Source organism: Anguilla rostrata, chromosome 6 (genome assembly GCF_018555375.3).
Source record: "Anguilla rostrata isolate EN2019 chromosome 6, ASM1855537v3, whole genome shotgun sequence".
NCBI lineage: Eukaryota > Metazoa > Chordata > Actinopteri > Anguilliformes > Anguillidae > Anguilla > Anguilla rostrata.
The window spans coordinates 56,844,237-56,863,109 of record NC_057938.1 but is presented as its reverse complement, the minus strand read 5'-3'; the positions used below and the strand labels follow the sequence as shown (position 1 = coordinate 56,863,109).

General features: G+C 49.9%; 1 protein-coding gene and 1 long non-coding RNA gene across 5 annotated transcripts in view; one reads left to right on the top strand and one right to left on the bottom strand.

Annotated features, from left to right (window-relative positions):
• LOC135257755 (uncharacterized) overlaps positions 1 to 18,873 on the bottom strand; it is a 109,357-nt gene that overhangs the window by 11,849 nt on the left and 78,635 nt on the right. For 2 of the 4 annotated variants that reach the window (XR_010330731.1, XR_010330732.1), the window contains exons 3-4: positions 5,288 to 5,389; positions 5,037 to 5,127 (exon numbers count right to left, since the gene is read on the bottom strand). The exons of 1 other annotated variant lie outside the window; for it this stretch is intronic. This is a non-coding gene — a long non-coding RNA (uncharacterized LOC135257755). Of the gene's footprint in view, positions 1 to 5,036; positions 5,128 to 5,265; positions 5,390 to 18,873 lie in introns of all 4 variants that reach the window. One more of the 4 variants, XR_010330734.1, reaches the window with a different exon arrangement.
• Positions 8,384 to 17,287, top strand: slc35f6 (solute carrier family 35 member F6). The gene is made up of 6 exons (XM_064340846.1): positions 8,384 to 8,574; positions 13,622 to 13,694; positions 14,181 to 14,352; positions 14,982 to 15,197; positions 15,405 to 15,515; positions 15,647 to 17,287. Exons 1-6 carry the CDS (start codon positions 8,498 to 8,500, stop codon positions 16,123 to 16,125), a joined length of 1,128 nt encoding a protein of 375 aa, XP_064196916.1. The 5' UTR covers positions 8,384 to 8,497; the 3' UTR covers positions 16,126 to 17,287.

Genomic DNA, 18,873 nt, shown 5'->3' with positions numbered 1-18,873 from the left:
CCCCATGTGTTCAGGAAAGGTGCGATTTTACAGGATTTTAATTATTGTTAAAATTAACCTTTTACTCAATGGATTAAAGTAAACACACAATTATCAAAACCTGTCTACACCAGGAAACATTCACACAAAGAACTAATAAAAATCAGCCATCACTATCACGTTACTCACCATTGCTCGATTTAGAGAAACAAAATAATGAAATACATGTGCTGTATTTTTATGCCACATTGAGTATGAACCTCTGAAAGATGCTAAATTACAGCTGGGACTCAATCAATATTCAACCTTAAATTTGGCAAACAGTTAAAAGTCAGGGTTTTTTGTTGTTGTTGTAAATAACAGACACAAACGTGAGTTTGTCTATCACCGAGTTAAACTCATCAAACCAAGTATGTGAACAGACTGTCACACTCGCCTTTACTTGTACAAAAGTTGATTGAATTCAGGCCATCGTAAGACAGATTTAAGGATGGAAGTTGATTGAATTCAGGCTGATGACTTTTTTGCCTGTGAAATGCAGCAGGTGCTCTAACCACACTGTGCTTTTAGCAGAGATGGGATTGCTGTGCTTTAATTTCAGGGTAGTAGAACAGTTCTGATCCAGGGGTTATGAAAGTGGTTCCTGTTCATGAGGGGACAGACGGATTATGATTGGGTGTGTTTTGGTGGGTGTGTGTGCATGTGTGTCTGTGTCTGTGTGCGTGTGTGTATGTGTGTGTGTGAGTGTGTGTAGGTGTGCCTGCAGGTACTGCTCACCAGCACGGCTCCTCGTTCTGGTTGGCGGTTTCCCCCCCCCCCATCCCTGGGGGGTGTCAGGGTCTGAGCATGCCCATTTGAGGCCGGCCAAGTGTATTGTGTCGCCACGACAACACCTTCTGGAGTGGATCTCTGCCAAGCGTTCCACAGAAAATTCCTTTTTAAAAAAACCCTTTGAACTGCCTTACAATGGGGCGTCAGCTGACCAATCAAAATTAAACCCTAGTTCACCAGCCCCCCCATCTGAGAAGGGGAGAAGAAGGGGAGGAGTTATATCCCTGTGACATCATCACGCTAAGCTTGTCTATCGCGGATTCAGATGAAAGGTGTGGCTCTGACTCGTGCGATACAGGTGGGGCCAGTTATTCGGAGGGTAAGAGACAGAACGCACCAAACTGTGACTGTGAATGTGTTCCTTTTTAAAAATGTGGGATGTGTACTTCCATTACACTCAGAAAAATAATGATGAGAATAAATCATTATAATAACAATAAGAGAATGTTTTTGTCCATAAGTTCATTTTAACTCTGACCTGGGCACCTTTAGTTTTTTGTCAGCCTTCTATAATTTGAATAGTGCACAGAATCATCTCTGAGAGGGCTGTCGGCAGAAGCACACATTACAGCACAAATTACCCGCCGCATCGAACAATTAACAAGTTCAAGTGTTGGAAATGGGCCTTGGCTGCCCACACTAAGCACAACGTATCTGACATGCGTTTTTAACCTGACAGTTATTCATTTCAGTTGTGGCCAGCAATCAGCAGCGATCCGGTTTTGAATACGTGCTGCTTCTCTGTACTGCTCTCAGTGTGACTGCGGGTCTTACTGCTTGGGAACGTGATGAACATTGCCTGTAACAAACTGCAGAACTGGAGCACAGGCACCGCCTGCTCAGGCCCCACTGAGTACCTGTCGCTGTGTACCTGTGTAGTTTAGTCCAGCACACTGGAAACTACACAACCCACCAGCCGAACCTGAAGCAACACCTATGCTTAATGTCAATCCACAGCCCCAAGACTGGGGCTTCCAATAATAAAAACTCTCAGGCTTCAAAGTCCAAATATCTTCACAACAAAACCCCAAACTTTCAGCAAAGACCCACTGCGAAACAAAATCATTAATTATTTTAATACCAGAGTTTCCTCTGGCTTCTAAGACCAACCGGTGGCTGTTTTCAGAATGTGCATTAACAGTTATTTACCTCCATCATTCTAAACTACATATCTCTAAATATTTAATCAAACTGGTTGAAGATTCTACATTAAAGTGATATTATAATTCATCGATGATGCAGCCTGGCCAGTCGGTTATCAGTACGTCCACCATATAATCAGTACTCAGGAACGCGTGCCATGGAAAGATCCACCTAAGAGCACGCTCATAAAAACCATAACTGATAAATCACAGACCGGCAGCATCCTGGGTGGAGTCATGGCAACGCTGGCCTGAGCGCAGCCCAGCGTTCAGACTTCAGGACGCATCACCATCAAGGCCCTGATGCGGCCGGCGTGTCAGTTAGGATCAGGCCTCAAAGTGCAGGAAGAGAAAAAGCCACACAGACTGAGCCTGATTCAGCCTCGGCCAGATAACAGTGGGGAGGGGGATCAAAGGCTCCTTTCGCTTCATATTTAAATACACGCGAGAGGAAAAGTGGTGATGGCGATGTTTTGATGTCTCTTCAGGCGACAGGTACTCCAGCCCGCAGGTGAGGTGGGGGACATGGAGGCCGAGGGCACAGAGCTCAGCCAATCAGAGCTAAGGCCTGTTGCATAACCAAAAGCACACGACCGGATTGGTCACTCATTTGTTTTGTCCAACATATTAAAGGGGGCAATATGCTGAATGTGTAAATCTGGGCCATCTCTGGCTGTCTTTAACCTGAGCGTTCACAGGGCAGGTGCAGTCCCACATGCAGATCGATATCTCATCGAGAGAGAGAGACAGAGAGAGAGAGAGAGAGAGAGAGAGAGAGGCTTGTGGAGCTTTGGGACTGGGCATCTCCATCCAGGACCGCAGACAGGGGGGGTGGGGGGTGGACAGGGACACTCTGTCCCCGGCCTGAGCCGGAGGGGGTCCAGGGTACGGGGCGTAACCATTTTAAATTTGTTACTAAATTTATCAGGAGGCCTCCCCAGTATATTCTGTCCCGGGCCTGAGAGTTCTCAGCTACAGCAAGCCATCAGTTTAATGTTTAATATGACCCCCTGTACATTCACAAAAAAATATATAACAAAAGAAAACATAAAACTAACATAAGACATAATGTAAAATCTGCAGATGAGGGCTAGAACAGGCCTTGGGGCACAGGGCTCAGAGGGGCACTGATACAGAGAGCACGGCAGCGCTGGACCTGCGTTACGCAAGGAGAGCGAGCGGCGAGCGGCGAGCGGCGAGCGGCGAGCACCGAGAAGCAGGAGCGCTCGCGTGTGAGATAACCACTCACAACGCTCCGTCAGTCCCCAGCGCTCACGCCCCGGACCGTCAGTCCCAGCGCTCACGCCCGTCAGTCCCCAGCGCTCACGCCCGTCAGTCCCAGCGCTCACGCCCGTCAGTCCCAGCGCTCACGCCCGTCAGTCCCCAGCGCTCACGCCCGTCAGTCCCCAGCGCTCACGCCCGTCCCAGTCCCCAGCGCTCCGCCCGTCGTCCCGCGCCACGCCCTCAGTCCCCGCGCTCACGCCCGCTCAGTCCCCGCGCTCACGCCCGTCAGTCCCGCGCTCACGCCCGTCAGTCCCGCGCTCACGCCCGCCGTCAGTCCCCGGCGCTCACGCCCGTCAGTCCCCAGCGCTCACGCCCGTCAGTCCCAGCGCCACGCCCTCAGTCCCCGTACGCTCACGCCCGTCAGTCCCCGCGCTCACGCCGTCAGTCCCCAGCGCTCACGCCCGTCAGTCCCCAGCGCTCACGCCCGTCAGTCCCCGGCGCTCACGCCCGTCAGTCCCCGGCGCTCACGCCCGTCAGTCCCCGGCGCTCACGCCCGTCAGTCCCAGCGCTCACGCCCGTCAGTCCCCGGCGCTCACGCCCGTCAGTCCCCGGCGCTCACGCCCGTCAGTCCCCAGCGCCACGCCGCTCAGTCCCAGCGCCACGCCCGTCAGTCCCAGCGCTCACGCCGCAGCCGTCCCCGCGCTCACGCCCGTCAGTCCCCAGCGCTCACGCCCGTCAGTCCCAGCGCTCACGCCCCAGCGCTCACGCCCGTCAGTCCCCAGTGCTCACGCCCGTCAGTCCCCCGCGCTCACGCCCGTCAGTCCCAGCGCTCACGCCCGTCAGTCCCCAGCGCTCACGCCCGTCAGTCCCAGCGCTCACGTCCCGCTCCGTCTCAGCACTTAAAACCAGAGCCGCTCGATCTGAGCTGTCGGGACCTGGGGCGCACCAACAAGGGGCCACGCCCTGATTGGTCACTGAAATGGCTGAACTGGCCAGTCACAGGGCAGCAAGGGGCCTGGTGTGGATGACCACGCCATCCCAGAGTTCCACAGCAGGCCACAGCCCCATAGGCTGAAAGGAGGTCTGGACTTTAGAAGGGAAGTTAAGAGTAAACTCAGTCTTCCTCTCTCTATTAAAAATGTACGTTTGTGTTTTATTTTTCATTGAGAGAGGAGGAAACAGTCTCGAAAGGGATAGATGTATTCCAGACAAAAATATCTGGATGAATGATTAACAGTTTGTATCGTAGCTGCGTGCAAAACAAACATTGCTGGTGCAAATCTACCTTATGTTTATGTCCCATATCCACAGGACAGGAAGGATATGATTATCTCTGCTAAGGAAAAACAGTCTTCAGTTTCCTTTGGAGAACAAACAAACACACACACACAAACATTGATTCACACACAACATACACACACGCGCACACTCACTCACAGAGCACATACACATGCACACACACACACACACACACTACTGCTACTAAACTAGGAGAAAATTTCAGACAGACAGTCATTCAGGGCAGAAGTGAGACATTTAGCCCCTTGTGCTCCTGGAAAGGATAGATTCCCCGCACCAGTGTGAAAGCTTGGCAGTAAATAAAAAGGCAATTAGGTTGATTAGAGTGGCTGAGGGGAAGACATCAAATGAGTCTGGGGAGATGTAGCTTAGCAACTGGCTTGATTAAGTTGGAGACAGCATTTCCTGAGAGGCAGTTGCGTTTTGAAGGGATTAGAAATGAAGGATGGCGAAAACGTCTGCCCTCCAGCTCAAGCCCGCTCACCCCACAGCTCCGATCGCGGCGCATCGGGGGGGAAAACGCAGAATAAGAAGAGAAGAGGCTCGACGGAGAGCACTTACAGTTCCCCAAATAATCTCAGCCACGTAGAAACCCAGGAAGGCTTGTGAGGTGGGCTAGGGGCTACTGTACAGGGAGAGGTCATCGCAGGATCTGAAATCCAGGAGAACAGAACTGTCCCACGAAACAGAGCCCCACAGATCCATGGGCCCGCTGTTACCCATAAGCCACTGCAGCTGAACAGTCACCCGCCGGTCTCACACAGAGGCGTGCCTCTCTCGCGCGGTACACCTGCAGCCAGGTGCTGCCTCACCTTCAGGGACCCTCCTCCCCCCAGCAGGCCCTGCTCCGCCCCGTCCTCCTGGTCCTCTGATGGGGGAGCGGTGCATTAGAGACCTGGAGCTGTGCGAGGGCCCTGGTGATGTTCAGGGAGGTGTGTTAATTACCTGCCGCACGGTCCCCACTGAGACCTACCTGAGTGTTCAGGTCCCCATGAGGTGCCATCAGAAGCACAATCATCTTCAGAAACGCAACGGGTGTCCAAGTTTTAAAAAAGTAAAACAACTTCTTTATCTGTATTTCAGTCCCCCCCCCTCCCCCACACACACACACATTAACAGTAACATAAAACTTTTAAAAATATGATCACTGTATGTTATATCAGGAATTATATATTATGAAGCTGTTAAATTGCAGCCTGGGTGTCGACACACAAGAATTTTTAAATCAAAGCTTGGATAGGCCAAGGCCACAGGAGCTATTTAAGGAAGTCCTGTTTTTCAGTTGGACGGGTAGAAGTCACCTTGCATCGGGAATGATATAAACCGGACTTTCAGAGGGTCAACGGAGGAAATATCATAACGCTCTCACATAAAACGACCCATCCGTGAAACACTTGCTGAATTATTATCTTCTGGTTCTAGTTCTGGTTTTAATTTGAGCCAGGTCTGCTCAGAGAAGTCCGTTAATGTGGGAGTCCGACTAACGCACTCCCGCTACTTGGCTCCGCAGTTGCCGCTGGTAACTTCGAAGAACACGAGCACGCGAGCGGTCGCGCGGCGCAAAGTCAGCTCACTTAAGCTTGCTAAGCCTTGAATCATTTAACAACCCCTGAGAAATGTGAAGTTGTGATTCAACGAAAATTCCTACAGAACATATTCCCTCCTGCTCTTCGTCTGCTAGCTTGGAAGTGATATTACTGACTTAAGTTTGAATTAATTATTTCCATTGACACATCTGGGTCACCAAACAGATTATTTAAAAAACTGTGGGGTTAAATACGAATAACACAGCAATTTAAAAAACAAATGTGCGAATTACTACGGAGATAATTACAATTAAATATGTATTATATACAGTAGTATTTCAATTGATGGCAAAGCCCAACGTTGGATGCAACAGTGCCCTCCTGTGGTACTAAAATGCAATAACATGAGGGTGTACACCGAGGTAACCAGACTGATCACGGGCAGTCATTTGGGGCCAGCTGCGCAGCTCTGGAAAAGCACCATTGATGTCATAATCTGAATAATTAAATTTATGGACACAGACGTGGCTGTCATAAGTAATGTAAATCATAATGTTCTTAGATCATAATAAGAATGTTCTGTTGATTGATGTTAAAAGGCATTTAACTCTATATGCGTCCACAGTGTGTGAAGTGGAACAAAATGCTAATTTTACATAGGACTTTTGGAAGGAGTAATAACACTCAATCGTACATATGAAAACTCAGAGGACAAAACTAGTTCTAACCAAGTTACAAAGCATGATATTTTTCCAGTTTCTTTATCAAACCTTAAATATCCTTTTGCCGCATAATTTAGTAGACAGCTTTCTTTCTGGAAAATATGCGTAACAACTTGTGATTCAAGAACAATTTCACCGCAGAGGACATGACATTAATTTTGCGTCTCCGTTCCAGAGTGACTTGCAATGTAAGACATATACACCGCGACCATTTAAAAATCCAGTTGAATTTTGACAGCATGACGGCAAACTAGCAAATATTTAGTGTAATGGCGACCTCTAGTGGAGAGTCAGACACTGCATTAAGCAGAGAGAAAATAACAGGTCTTGCGTAACAGGGCTCCCCTACTGGCAAGACCACGCCACTGCACCTCCACCGCAAGCAGCTCGCTGACTCTTTACTCAACGCGAACCTGCCGTGCTAGTCATCGGAGACCTTTCCCACAGGCTAAATTTAGATTTTTTTAAAAAGTCATGGATGATACACACGCACACCTTTCACGACTTAAAACGGTCCCAGGCATCATCTTACACTTCAGGCCACAGTTTTAATTCAATGCACGAGAAGACAGAAAATGTATCAAACTTACAGGCTGCTGGTGTAGCGCTTACGCAGTAAATTTAGCAGTAGCAGGCTCTGTCAGTTCAGTACACTTTTCACGCGTTACGAATAGGAATAACTGTTTCAAATTGATCTTGTGAACGGTGAAGATTTTACTGGCTGTACCCAGTTGCAGGAGGACCAGAGCAGATCTGTTATTTGATGGGGGGTTGGGGCGGAACCGGCCACTGACATACAAACACTCCATACAGTCATCTAGGGCCACACAATTCAGCTGTGAGGTGGGGGGAGGGGGTTTTATATATTCTTCTTATGATAGATTCATAAGAGAATTAACAGAACCCATTTTCGCCCCTAAAATATGTACTCCCATCAAACCTTGCGTTCAATGTAAATTCTACAGAGACGCTGTAGGCTATGCGACTGTTCTGCTTCCCACAGAAACTATGAATGGCGAGTGTACATGCCACTTCAGGAGACAATACCAGCCTTGTCCTGTATTTGCGTTTCATTTGCATTCTCCTTTGTTGTCCTCTCATAACTTTGAAGCGGAAAAACAACATCTCAATTTTTTAAGAAACAAAGCAATTGAACACGGTGTTCGCGCAAAGAAACAAAATGAATCTGCATAGCATCTTCGCGGTTTATATGGGCGAGCTTAGAATACTGCCCGCCTGATTCACTCACGTTGAATTTGATTTACAGATAGTATGGTTGCTCATTGATATACGACGGTTTTATCGCGGTTGTTGAGGTGTATGAAAAGTGAGATGCATTGAATGCATTATACAAAACCCAAATACTGCCATACCTACTCTGTCAGACCGATTATCGGTTTGTCACTGTACACTCAGAGAAACCATCCGAGTGCATCCAGTAGAAAGTTTAAGTTTAAGCTAAACTCCATCACAGGCAAGGCGCGTTGACGTCGCTATTGATTCAAGAAATAATGTAGACCCTACGACATACATAAATTAATGAAATTGTTTGAAACATCAAATAATAGCTCTTCATTGAATTTACACGAAAGGTTTTATGCAACCTAACCAGTTGGCCGTAAAGGCTCCGAAGTCCTGTCAGCTGATACCGAAAGTCATGTGACCGAGCAGGAAGATCTACTAAAGTAGCGAATGATCAAGGGCTAGACCAGAGGCACACATATATACGTCCTGCAAACTAGCTGGCTGTTGTTTTGGTGTTCCCTCATTAAACATGGCTTGGACGAAATACCAATACCTGCTCGCCGCGATGATGCTCATAACGGGGTCGATCAACACACTGTCCGCCAAGTAAGTATTCTGGAACAGAGAGTATTTACAGTATTTACATGATTTACAGTGTAAACTCTGAATCAATATGTATATGCAGTAGGCAGCTAGCCTAATTACAGACCGAGAACACATGTATTCTCCGTTAGCTACTGTAGGTTATTTCACCGATTAGACTATGCAGATTTAATAAGGTTTGGTGTATGCCATTTGTATCACTAATTTGTTAAAATGTATTGATTAGCCTATATAAAGCGTCTCAAATAGTCTGCGTGTAAAACTACATAATATCTTAGCCTAGTCACAGTTTGATCTTGCCTACTGTTGGCTACTCTGAGGAATATATTGACAATTTTATTATAACCCTAAACACACACGGGCAAAATATTGATTGTGCTCACGATCATAACGATAGTTACGAATACGATGGCCTGCTGGCTGTTCGGGAATTGGAAAAGTGGAAAGACTGTGGCCGTTTCTACACGCCGGTTCTTTCTCATTAATTGACTTTCGATTCGGCTGGGTAGCCCTTTGTAACCTGTGAGCTCACAGTATCAGCCAGGAAACACCCTTTAGCGATCTGTGAATATTTACGATACAACATGCATCACAAAAGACATTTAAATGGGCAGTTAGGGCGTCACGCCGTGCCGATTCGCTTGGATAGCCCTGTTAATTCTCGGTGCTCGCTCAGACCGAGTCTACAACGGACGACCATTCACTCACTATAACGACTAGCCAATCGATGCATTATGACGTTTTTAGTCGGCACCGCAGTTCTACACTGTCACGTGCTGTTGCGTTACCGACATTCCGCGAGTCTAGTCATGTCATGCAATACCGCTGCGTGCAAAAACAACGCAGCATCAGCAAATACGGACAACTTGTGACAAATCAAGACCGAAGGGATGACACCTCACTTCTTGGCATTTTAGGACGATTCCAAAGGCCCTGACTGACAGGGGCCTTCAAAAAATATGCAGTGGTTACATTAATTGTGCAGGCGGGGGGGGGGGGGGGGGGGGTTGGCCCCAATGGGAAATTGGGAGATCCTTACATGGGGCCCAAAATCGTTGGTGGCTCCTCTGACTGTGATAACGGTGTTTGTGCTGATAAACAGGTTCAGCTGGCCTTTAGTCTGCCCTTTCAGGTGCACATAAGTTCTGCCTTGAGGCACACAAATCAATTCACTTTGTTGTTACCTCTGATATGTCAATATGACAGAAGGCTGAAACAGGCCAAAGTTTTCCTAAAGTTTCTTTCTCTCTCCCTCCCCTCTGCTCTCTCTGTCTCTGAAGCTGGGTGTGTTTGTTTAAGACACTCAATGTTTTCCCTCTTTGTTCCGTTCGTTGGCCACGCCGGTGCACAGGCTAGCGTTCAGAGTGCTAAGGAGCCGCACAGTTCAGCGGCCAGCGTTCAGAGTGCTAAGGGAGCTGAGCAGCTAGCATTCAGAGTGCTGCACGGCTGAGCGGCTAGCGCTCAGAGCGCTAAGGCAGCTGAGCGGCTAGCGTTCAGAGCGCTAAGGGAGCTGCACGGCTGAGCGGCTAGCATTCAGAGCGCTAAGGGGGCTGAGCGGCTAGCGTTCAGAGCGCTAAGGGGGCTGAGCGGCTAGCGTTCAGAGCGCTAAGGGGGCTGAGCGGCTAGCGTTCAGAGCGCTAAGGGGGCTGAGCGGCTAGCGTTCAGAGCGCTAAGGGGGCTGAGCGGCTAGCGTTCAGAGCGCTAAGGGGGCTGAGCGGCTAGCGTTCAGAGCGCTAAGGGGGCTGAGTGGCTAGCGTTCAGAGCGCTAAGGGAGCTGAGCGGCTAGCGTTCAGAGCGCTAAGGCGGCTGAGCGGCTAGCGTTCAGAGCGCTAAGGCAGCTGAGCGGCTAGTGTTCAGAGCGCTAAGGGAGCTGCACGGCTGAGCGGCTAGCATTCAGAGTGCTAAGGGAGCTGAGCGGCTAGCATTCAGAGCGCTAAGGGAGCTGCACGGCTGAGCGGCTGAAAGGCTAGCGTTCAGAGCGCTAAGGGAGCTGAGCGGCTAGCGCTCAGAGCGCTAAGGGGCTGAGCGCTAGCGTTCAGAGCGCTAAGGGGCTGAGCGGCTAGCGTTCAGAGCGCTAAGGGGCGCTGAGCGGCTAGCGTTCAGAGCGCTAAGGGGGCTGAGAGGCTAGCGTTCAGAGCGCTAAGGGAGCTGAGCGGCTAGCGCTCAGAGCGCTAAGGGGCTGAGCGGCTAGCGTTCAGAGCGCTAAGGGCTGAGCGGCTAGCGTTCAGAGCGCTAAGGGAGCTGAGAGGCTAGCGCTCAGAGCGCTAAGGGAGCTGCACGGCTGAGCGGCTAGCGTTCAGAGCGCTAAGGGAGCTGCACGGCTGAGCGGCTAGCATTCAGAGCGCTAAGGGGGCTGAGTGGATAGCGCTCAGAGCGCTAAGGGAGCTGCACGGCTGAGCGGCTAGCATTCAGAGCGCTAAGGGAGCTGCACAGCTGAGCGGCTGAGAGGCTAGCGTTCAGAGCGCTAAGGGAGCTGCACAGCTGAGCGGCTGAGAGGCTAGCGTTCAGAGCGCTAAGGGAGCTGCACGGCTGAGCGGCTGAAAGGCTAGCGTTCAGAGCGCTAAGGGAGCTGAGCGGCTAGCGCTCAGAGCGCTAAGGGAGCTGCACGGCTGAGCGGCTGAAAGGCTAGCGTTCAGAGCGCTAAGGGAGCTGCACGGCTGAGCGGCTGCCTGTAGCAGCGCCGCGCTCCTGTTTCAGAAAGAGGCCGCCTGCGGCAGGATACTGCACGGGTCACATTTCACTGAGACGCGTCCGCCTCACTTTCATTTAATCATCCAGCGGAGCCTCCTTCAGACTGGCACAGGCTCAGAGTTGTCCTTCACAGACAGGCTCTGAGGCTCCTTCACAGACAGTCTCTGAGTCTCCTTCACAGACAGGCTCTGAGGCTCCTTCACAGACAGGCTCTGAGGCTCCTTCACAGACAGGCTCTGAGGCTCCTTCACAGACAGGCTCTGAGGCTCCTTCACAGACAGGCTCAGTGATGTCCTTCACAGACAGGCTCAGAGGCTCCTTCACAGTGAGTGCCCTGTCTCCTGTGAGTGTCCTGTCTCCTGTGAGTGCCCTGTCCCCTGTGAGTGTCCTGTCTCCTGTGAGGACTGTCTGTATAATGGCAGCAGTTGTAACCGCACTTTTGACCTTTGCTCTGGTTTCCAGTCGGGGGTGTAAATCTCATGTGGCTCGCTGAGCTGCACCGTTTTTATGGTTCTGGATTCACAACGGTGTCAGACAGCAGCCCTCCTCAGAAAAAAATCAGAACGTAATGGGGGGGGGGGGCGCAGGCTGCAGTGTTCTGTGGGTGGGTCACTTCCTGTTTGAATGTGCAGACGACGCATTTCGGTCAAGTTCTTTAAACGTCTCCATGGAAACCCTGCCTGTCTGTCGGCCAGTCGTTATCTGTGGTTAGGGCTCTGTCCCCTCCTCATGTGACTGATTATGTCACCATTAGAACAGAAACCTTCTAGAGAAAACACTTCATCAGTTTAAATAATTTTACCACATTAAAGGATACTAACATGACATGATGGGCTTACAAACATAATTAGCGATTTAAATCCAGAGAAAATACTGTGGAGAAACAGACATTTGTGAGAGTAATGGGTATTAGAAACACCTTTGTGTGTCAGGTGTAGCTTCCAGGTGAGTACTGAGCCTGGTTTAACTCGCACAGGTGAGTACTGAGCCTGGTTTAACTCACACAGGTGAGTACTGAGCCTGGTTTAACTCACACAGGTGAGTACTGAGCCTGGTTTAACTCGCACAGGTGAGTACTGAGCCTGGTTTAACTCGCACAGGTGAGTACTGAGCCTGGTTTAACTCACACAGGTGAGTACTGAGCCTGGTTTAACTCACACAGGTGAGTACTGAGCCTGGTTTAACTCGCAGGTGAGTATTGAGCCTGGTTTAACTCACACAGGTGAGTACTGAGCCTGGTTTAACTCGCAGGTGAGTATTGAGCCTGGTTTAACTCACACAGGTGAGTACTGAGCCTGGTTTAACTCGCAGGTGAGTATTGAGCCTGGTTTAACTCATACAGATGAGTACTGAGCCTGGTTTAACTCACACAGGTGAGTATTGAGCCTGGTTTAACTCACACAGGTGAGTACTGAGCCTAGTTTAACTCACACAGGTGAGTACTGAGCCTGGTTTAACTCGCACAGGTGAGTATTGAGCCTGGTTTAACTCACACAGGTGAGTACTGAGCCTGGTTTAACTCGCACAGGTGAGTACTGAGCCTGGTTTAACTCGCACAGGTGAGTACTGAGCCTGGTTTAACTCGCACAGGTGAGTACTGAGCCTGGTTTAACTCACACAGGTGAGTATTGAGCCTGGTTTAACTCACACAGGTGAGTACTGAGCCTGGTTTAACTCACACAGGTGAGTACTGAGCCTGGTTTAACTCGCACAGGTGAGTATGAGCCTGGTTTAACTCACACAGGTGAGTACTAGAGCTGCTTCTTTAACTTCCACAGGCTGACTATTAGCACCGGGTTGCAACATCCGCACACTGATGTATATGAGCCTGTTTACACCACACTCTACAAGCTCTAGGTACTGAGCCTGCTTTAACTCACACACACACACACCGTTTAACAACTCCACAGGCTGTCTCTGAGTCCTCAGTTTAACACACACAGTAACACTGCACCTTTCAACCCCACGGTAGTACTGACTCTGTCTTCAACATCACACACGTATACCCTCCTACAGGTACGTCTCTCTCTTCTCAACCACACAGATACATGACACTTCTCACACACGGTGTACAGGTCCTGTCTTACACCACACCTTCAGGTGAGTGTCTGTAGCTCTCTTTTTTTTAACACTCACACACAGCTGTACTGCCTGTTACTCACACAGGTGAGTATTGAGCCTGGTTTAACTCACACAGGTGAGTACTGAGCCTGGTTTAACTCACACAGGTGAGTACTGAGCCTGGTTTAACTCACACAGGTGAGTACTGAGCCTGGTTTAACTCACACAGATGAGTACTGAGCCTGGTTTAACTCGCACAGGTGAGTACTAGGTGCTGAATCTTTCTTTATCCTTCCAGATGGGCTGACTACTTCTCAGCACCGGGGTGCAACAACTCACCAGAACACCACTTCTCCCACCCCTTCGTACAGGTGCTGACTCTCTCTCTCTCACACACACACCTTCTCACAACTCCTCCTACAGGTACTGTCTCTCTCTCTCTCTCAGTCTCACACACACACACACACACCTTCTCACAACCCCTCCTACAGGTACTGTCTCTCTCTCTCTCTCAGTCTCACACACACACACACACACCTTCTCACAACCCCTCCTACAGGTACTGTCTCTCTCTCTCTCTCTCTCAGTCTCACACACACACAAACACGTGCACAACTTCTCACACCCCTTCGTACAGGTACCGTCTCTCACACACACACCTTCCTAGGTACAGTCTGTCTGTATCTCTCTCTCTCTCTCTCTCTCCGATACACACACTATCACACACACAGCTTGTCTCTTGCCACAAAGTACAGCAGTTTACTTTTATGCCTGTGTAATACAGCTTTAAAGTGTGTGACCTCATGGGTTTAACCCCGCCCCCTGCCCCGCCCCCCTCACCCCTGCCCCGCCCCCAGGCCGTGGGCATGTTCCTCGGCGAGCTCAGCTGTCTGGTGGTGTTCCACATCGCCCTGTGCCAGGACAGGCGTCGGCCGGAGCCCAGAATTAATCCCGGACAGGCCTTCAACCCCCTCATCTTCCTCCCCCCCGCCCTGTGTGACATGACCGGCACCTCCATCATGTATGTGGGTATGTGACACGCCCCCCGACACGCCAGCACACGCTACACCCAACACGCACACGGCCAGGCCAACACGCCAGCACACGCTACACCCAACACGCACACGGCCAGGCCAACACGCCAGCACACGCTACGCCCAACACGCACGCGGCCAGGCCAACACGCCAGCACACGCTACGCCCAACACACACACGGCCAGGCCAACACGCCAGCACACGCCAAACCGTACACGATCGTGCCTGGCATGTTAACGCTAATCGCAACAAAGTAAAAAAAAATTATTTTTAAAAAAAAATCAAAAGTCCTAATTTTCCCCAAATCTGCATTGAACTAAAGTGCACTGGTGTTAAACTGCTCAAGAAAAACATAGAAAATTCAGCAAAATAATGAAATTAAATAAAAATATATCAGACTCAAGACCTGAATAATAACATAATATATCAAATAATGAAAGACCCTTTGAAAATCAATTTATTATTATTATATTTTAATATTATATACTTGCTTTTTCCAGCTTAATTGCCCCTAAATTCTCCTGATTAGAAACCCATCTCCTGAACCACAGCTTTGTACTAAACTTAATCCTAACCTCATGTCTAACCTACCCCCCCTCCCGTTCCCCCCGTTCCCCCCCCAGCCCTGAACATGACCAGCGCCTCCAGCTTCCAGATGCTGCGGGGGGCGGTGATTATCTTCACTGGCCTGCTGTCCGTGGCCTTCCTGGGGCGCCGCCTACTGGCCAGCCAGTGGATCGGCATCCTGGTCACCATCCTGGGGCTGGTGGTGGTGGGGCTGGCAGACTTCATCAGCGGAACCCGGGACGATTCGCACAACCTCAGCCAGGTCATCACAGGTAAACACACATGCAGAGGTTCCTCCTGAGATTCCTACCTCACTGCTTGCTTTTTTGAGGGGGGCGGGGGGGGGGTCAGGTCTGGTTTGTTCCTTAGTTCTCCTTCTGTTTCCCTGTAAAGCATCTTTGTGACAGTTCTCTGATTTGTATAATAATAATGCTAAATTGAAAAGTGGTTTGTGGCTCACGTGACCTTTGACCTCCCAGGTGACCTCCTGATCATCATGGCGCAGATCATCGTGTCCGTGCAGATGGTGCTGGAGGAGAAGTTCATCTACAAGCACGACGTGCACCCCCTGCGAGCTGTGGGCACTGAAGGTGGGGGACGGACCGCACTACGCCAGCAACACAATACTGTGGGGTCACTGCGGGGTCACTGTTGTTATTGTGGGGTCACTGTGGGCTCCTAATAATCAATCCACCCTCTCTGTCCCCCCCCTCCCTCCCAGGTCTGTTTGGTTTCGTCATCCTCACCCTCCTGCTCATTCCCATGTACTTCATCCCTGCGGGCAGTTTGGGGGGGAACCCCCGGCAGGTGCTGGAGGACGCCCTGGACGCCTTCTGCCAGATCGGGTACCAGCCGCTCATCATCCTGGCGTTGCTCGGCAACACCGTCAGCATCGCCTTCTTCAACTTCGCCGGCATCAGCGTAACCAAGGAGATGAGCGCCACCACGCGCATGGTGCTGGACAGCCTGCGCACGGTGCTGATCTGGGCCGCCAGCCTGGCGCTGGGCTGGGAGCAGTTCCACGGCCTGCAGGTCCTGGGCTTCCTCATCCTGCTGACGGGAGCCGCGCTCTACAACGGGCTCCATCGCCCCCTGCTGGCCCGGCTGCCCTGCTGCGCCGCGGAGCCCGAGGAGGGCGACGCCGCCGAGAGGGAGGCGCTGCTGTCCGGGGGGCGGGGCTCCGTGAACGAGGAGAGCTAGCCGGGACTCGGCTCGGTTTTGTTTTCGGGCTGGAGTGCCCCCGCTGGAGGCGCTCCTGTAATGGTTTATGGTTTTAAATATTCGCATTTTTGTTTTATTGGACCCCTCGGCGTGCCGAAACGCCGGCGTTCGCCTCCTCCTCTGCCGGGCTCAGACTCCCGCAACGGCGGAAAGGCTTCGGAGAAAACGCCTCATTTTAATTCTTTTAAGGAAAAGAAGGTCATACTTCTGCAGATGCACCAGTATTTTGGTCTTTGCTGTATAAGTACAGGTAAAGGGTACGCACTCGTCTTTTATTTCATTTTTTTAATTGATAGTGTTTTTAGCCCGCGGTGAGTACTTGTGGGAAATGAGGTCCTCTGTGTGTCTGTTTAGGTCTGGGCCTTTTTAAAGCGGTGGTTTCATGTTGTGTGTATTTTTAAACCGGTGTCTTTCTGTGTCTTAAATGGCGGGTATCCTTCTGTGACAGGCCTTTCCAGCCCAACACAACACGCTTCTCAGCACTGCCTTTTTCTTTTCTAGTTCCTACTTCTTTTTAGAGCAACGACTAAAAATATCTTCACAGTGTCTTTTTAAACATCTTTTGGTACTACTTTATCCTGTGTCTTTTTGTGAGGGAAGGGAAATGTGTTTATTTTTTTTTGTTTGTCTGATCTCACGAATCCAGCTTGGCCACAGGGCTGAAAGATGCTGTGGTGGTGTTTTTTAAGGGAATCGTGGTTTTCACGGACAGAAATATCTCTGCAGAGGCACGGGCTGTTCTGTTCAGGGCTGAAGGAGGAAAATCACTGTAATTCCACGTGATGGACATTCATTTTTGGGTTGGACGTGGAGGGCAGAGAGAGAGCTGCAGCCAAGGCGCTGTTGGCCCACGGGCCGAGCCTTCCTCCTTCGCCGGGCTGGGGATTTTCCCGCCCAAAGCCTCCCTCCTCCCTCCCTCCCTCCTCTCCTTTGCGGTGGTGTTCGTCTGACACGCTAGGGCCTGACGCGCGGGGAAAAGGCCCGAGACGCTGTCTGAAAATGTTTATTAGGAGCTAAATGTATTTTTATGGGAATTTTAGAGAGCAATAATTTGTGAGTCCTGCCTCATCGGTAGGCCGTACGGTTGGCCTGACTTGTAGCAGGCTGTACAGCTGATCGCATTAAATCCTTTTCAGAAACACTATTGCCTCATACATTGCATTTTTTATGTTTTCACTGAAATGATAAAGGTACTGAATGATGATTAGCACCTCACCATGCATACCTCAATAACGGTCTTATTTAAGAATCTACTTTCATTATACACATTCGAATACTAGATACCAGTGAAGCGACTGATTGACAAGATGATTGATGAGATTTGCGTACAGCATGTCTGTATTTTCTAAATATGAGTGGCCCTATTATTCAATCTTTTTGAAATTCATACAAACACATAATACAGTCATAAGCACTGTGTTATTTATGAGGGTATGAGCCCTGAGAGGAGGACAGTGCAGCAGAACTCGGGTTCTGTCTGAGGATGATTTGGGCAAAGTGCTGGTGCGGGAAATCTGGGTCCGATCCGCGGGGGGGCGGTGAACGGACACAGTCAGACCCAAACAAAATGGCCGCCCGGACACCAGGCTCATGCCTGGCAAGGCTTGTTGTATTTCTAAGTAAAAATAAACTTTTAAAAATGTGCCGGCTGAATTTAAACTCTAAATACTTCTACATGACTATGGTTCCTCATTCGGGGGAAAGGTTCATGCTAGCTGAAGGGAACTGCGTGGGTGGAGATTGTGTTTTATGACTGGTGTGTGTGTGTGACCGGTTGCAAATTAAAGACCATAACCCTTTAAGGTGCGAGATCACAAGTATGTGGTTAGAATGTACTTAACTGAATGTTCTAATGCTGAAGTCACAATTACTGCTGGTAATTGATTGAAAGGAAAGGAGTTCTAGAACACTGAATAAATATTGAAAAAATAAAATTTTCAAAAAGCCTACTCTGCAAACGGTTAGGAAACGCTCTCTCCACTCACACAGAAGATGAGTGTGTGACCTGAATGGGTGGGGGGGGGGGCTGAAAGAGGGGTTCCACATGGGTCAGCTTTGGGCCACCTGTGACTCCTAAAATAGCCTTTAGTCACACAACAACACCCTCTCCCCCCAAACTCACACTCAGGTTAAGGTGGGGAGGGAAATGTATTTATTTACTGGTCCTTCGTATTTCACAGTGAGGCCCACAGAGACAGAAAAATGTGCCCTTCCATAGGAGCCCTGGCCTGCACTAGCACAGAACACAGAACCTTTTACATAAATCAGGATATAAAGGTCTGTATGCGTGTGCTGTGTGTTAACAGGACTCAGGAAACGCAGGGATAAGGAGGGAGCCGTGTGCGCGGATCTGTGCTGCCTCAGAGCCAGAGAGCTCAAGTGGACATGCGTGTCCCCCAGGGGCCAGTCTTGGGCCCCTAGTGGATGAGCCGCACTAATAAAATGCAATCTAAAGTAAACAATAGAAGAATCCCTCCTGCCTGTAAATCAATGCTGTTTGACAGTATTCCACCCCCCAACCCCCACACCCCACCCCAAAAATGTGTGTCCATGTCCTGAACGATCAGCTCTCATGGGGACTACAGCTGTCCTGGGAACATGTCCAAGGTTCGATTCTGGACAGTCTCACACTCTTAAAGAAAGAAAAAAAAAACATTTAATATTGGTTTCTGTACTGGGGGGGGGGGGGGACTTTCCTCTCTCTCTCTTATTTTCGTTCGCAGGAAG

Bases quoted from the DNA above. Each gene is read 5' to 3' on its own strand.
- slc35f6 (XM_064340846.1), top strand. From the start codon at position 8,498: ATGGCTTGGACGAAATACCAATACCTGCTCGCCGCGATGATGCTCATA. The intron at 13,695-14,180 runs GTGCTGACTCTC...CCCCGCCCCCAG, and splicing joins TCTCCCACCCCTTCGTACAG to GCCGTGGGCATGTTCCTCGG. The intron at 15,198-15,404 runs GTAAACACACAT...TTGACCTCCCAG, and splicing joins CCTCAGCCAGGTCATCACAG to GTGACCTCCTGATCATCATG.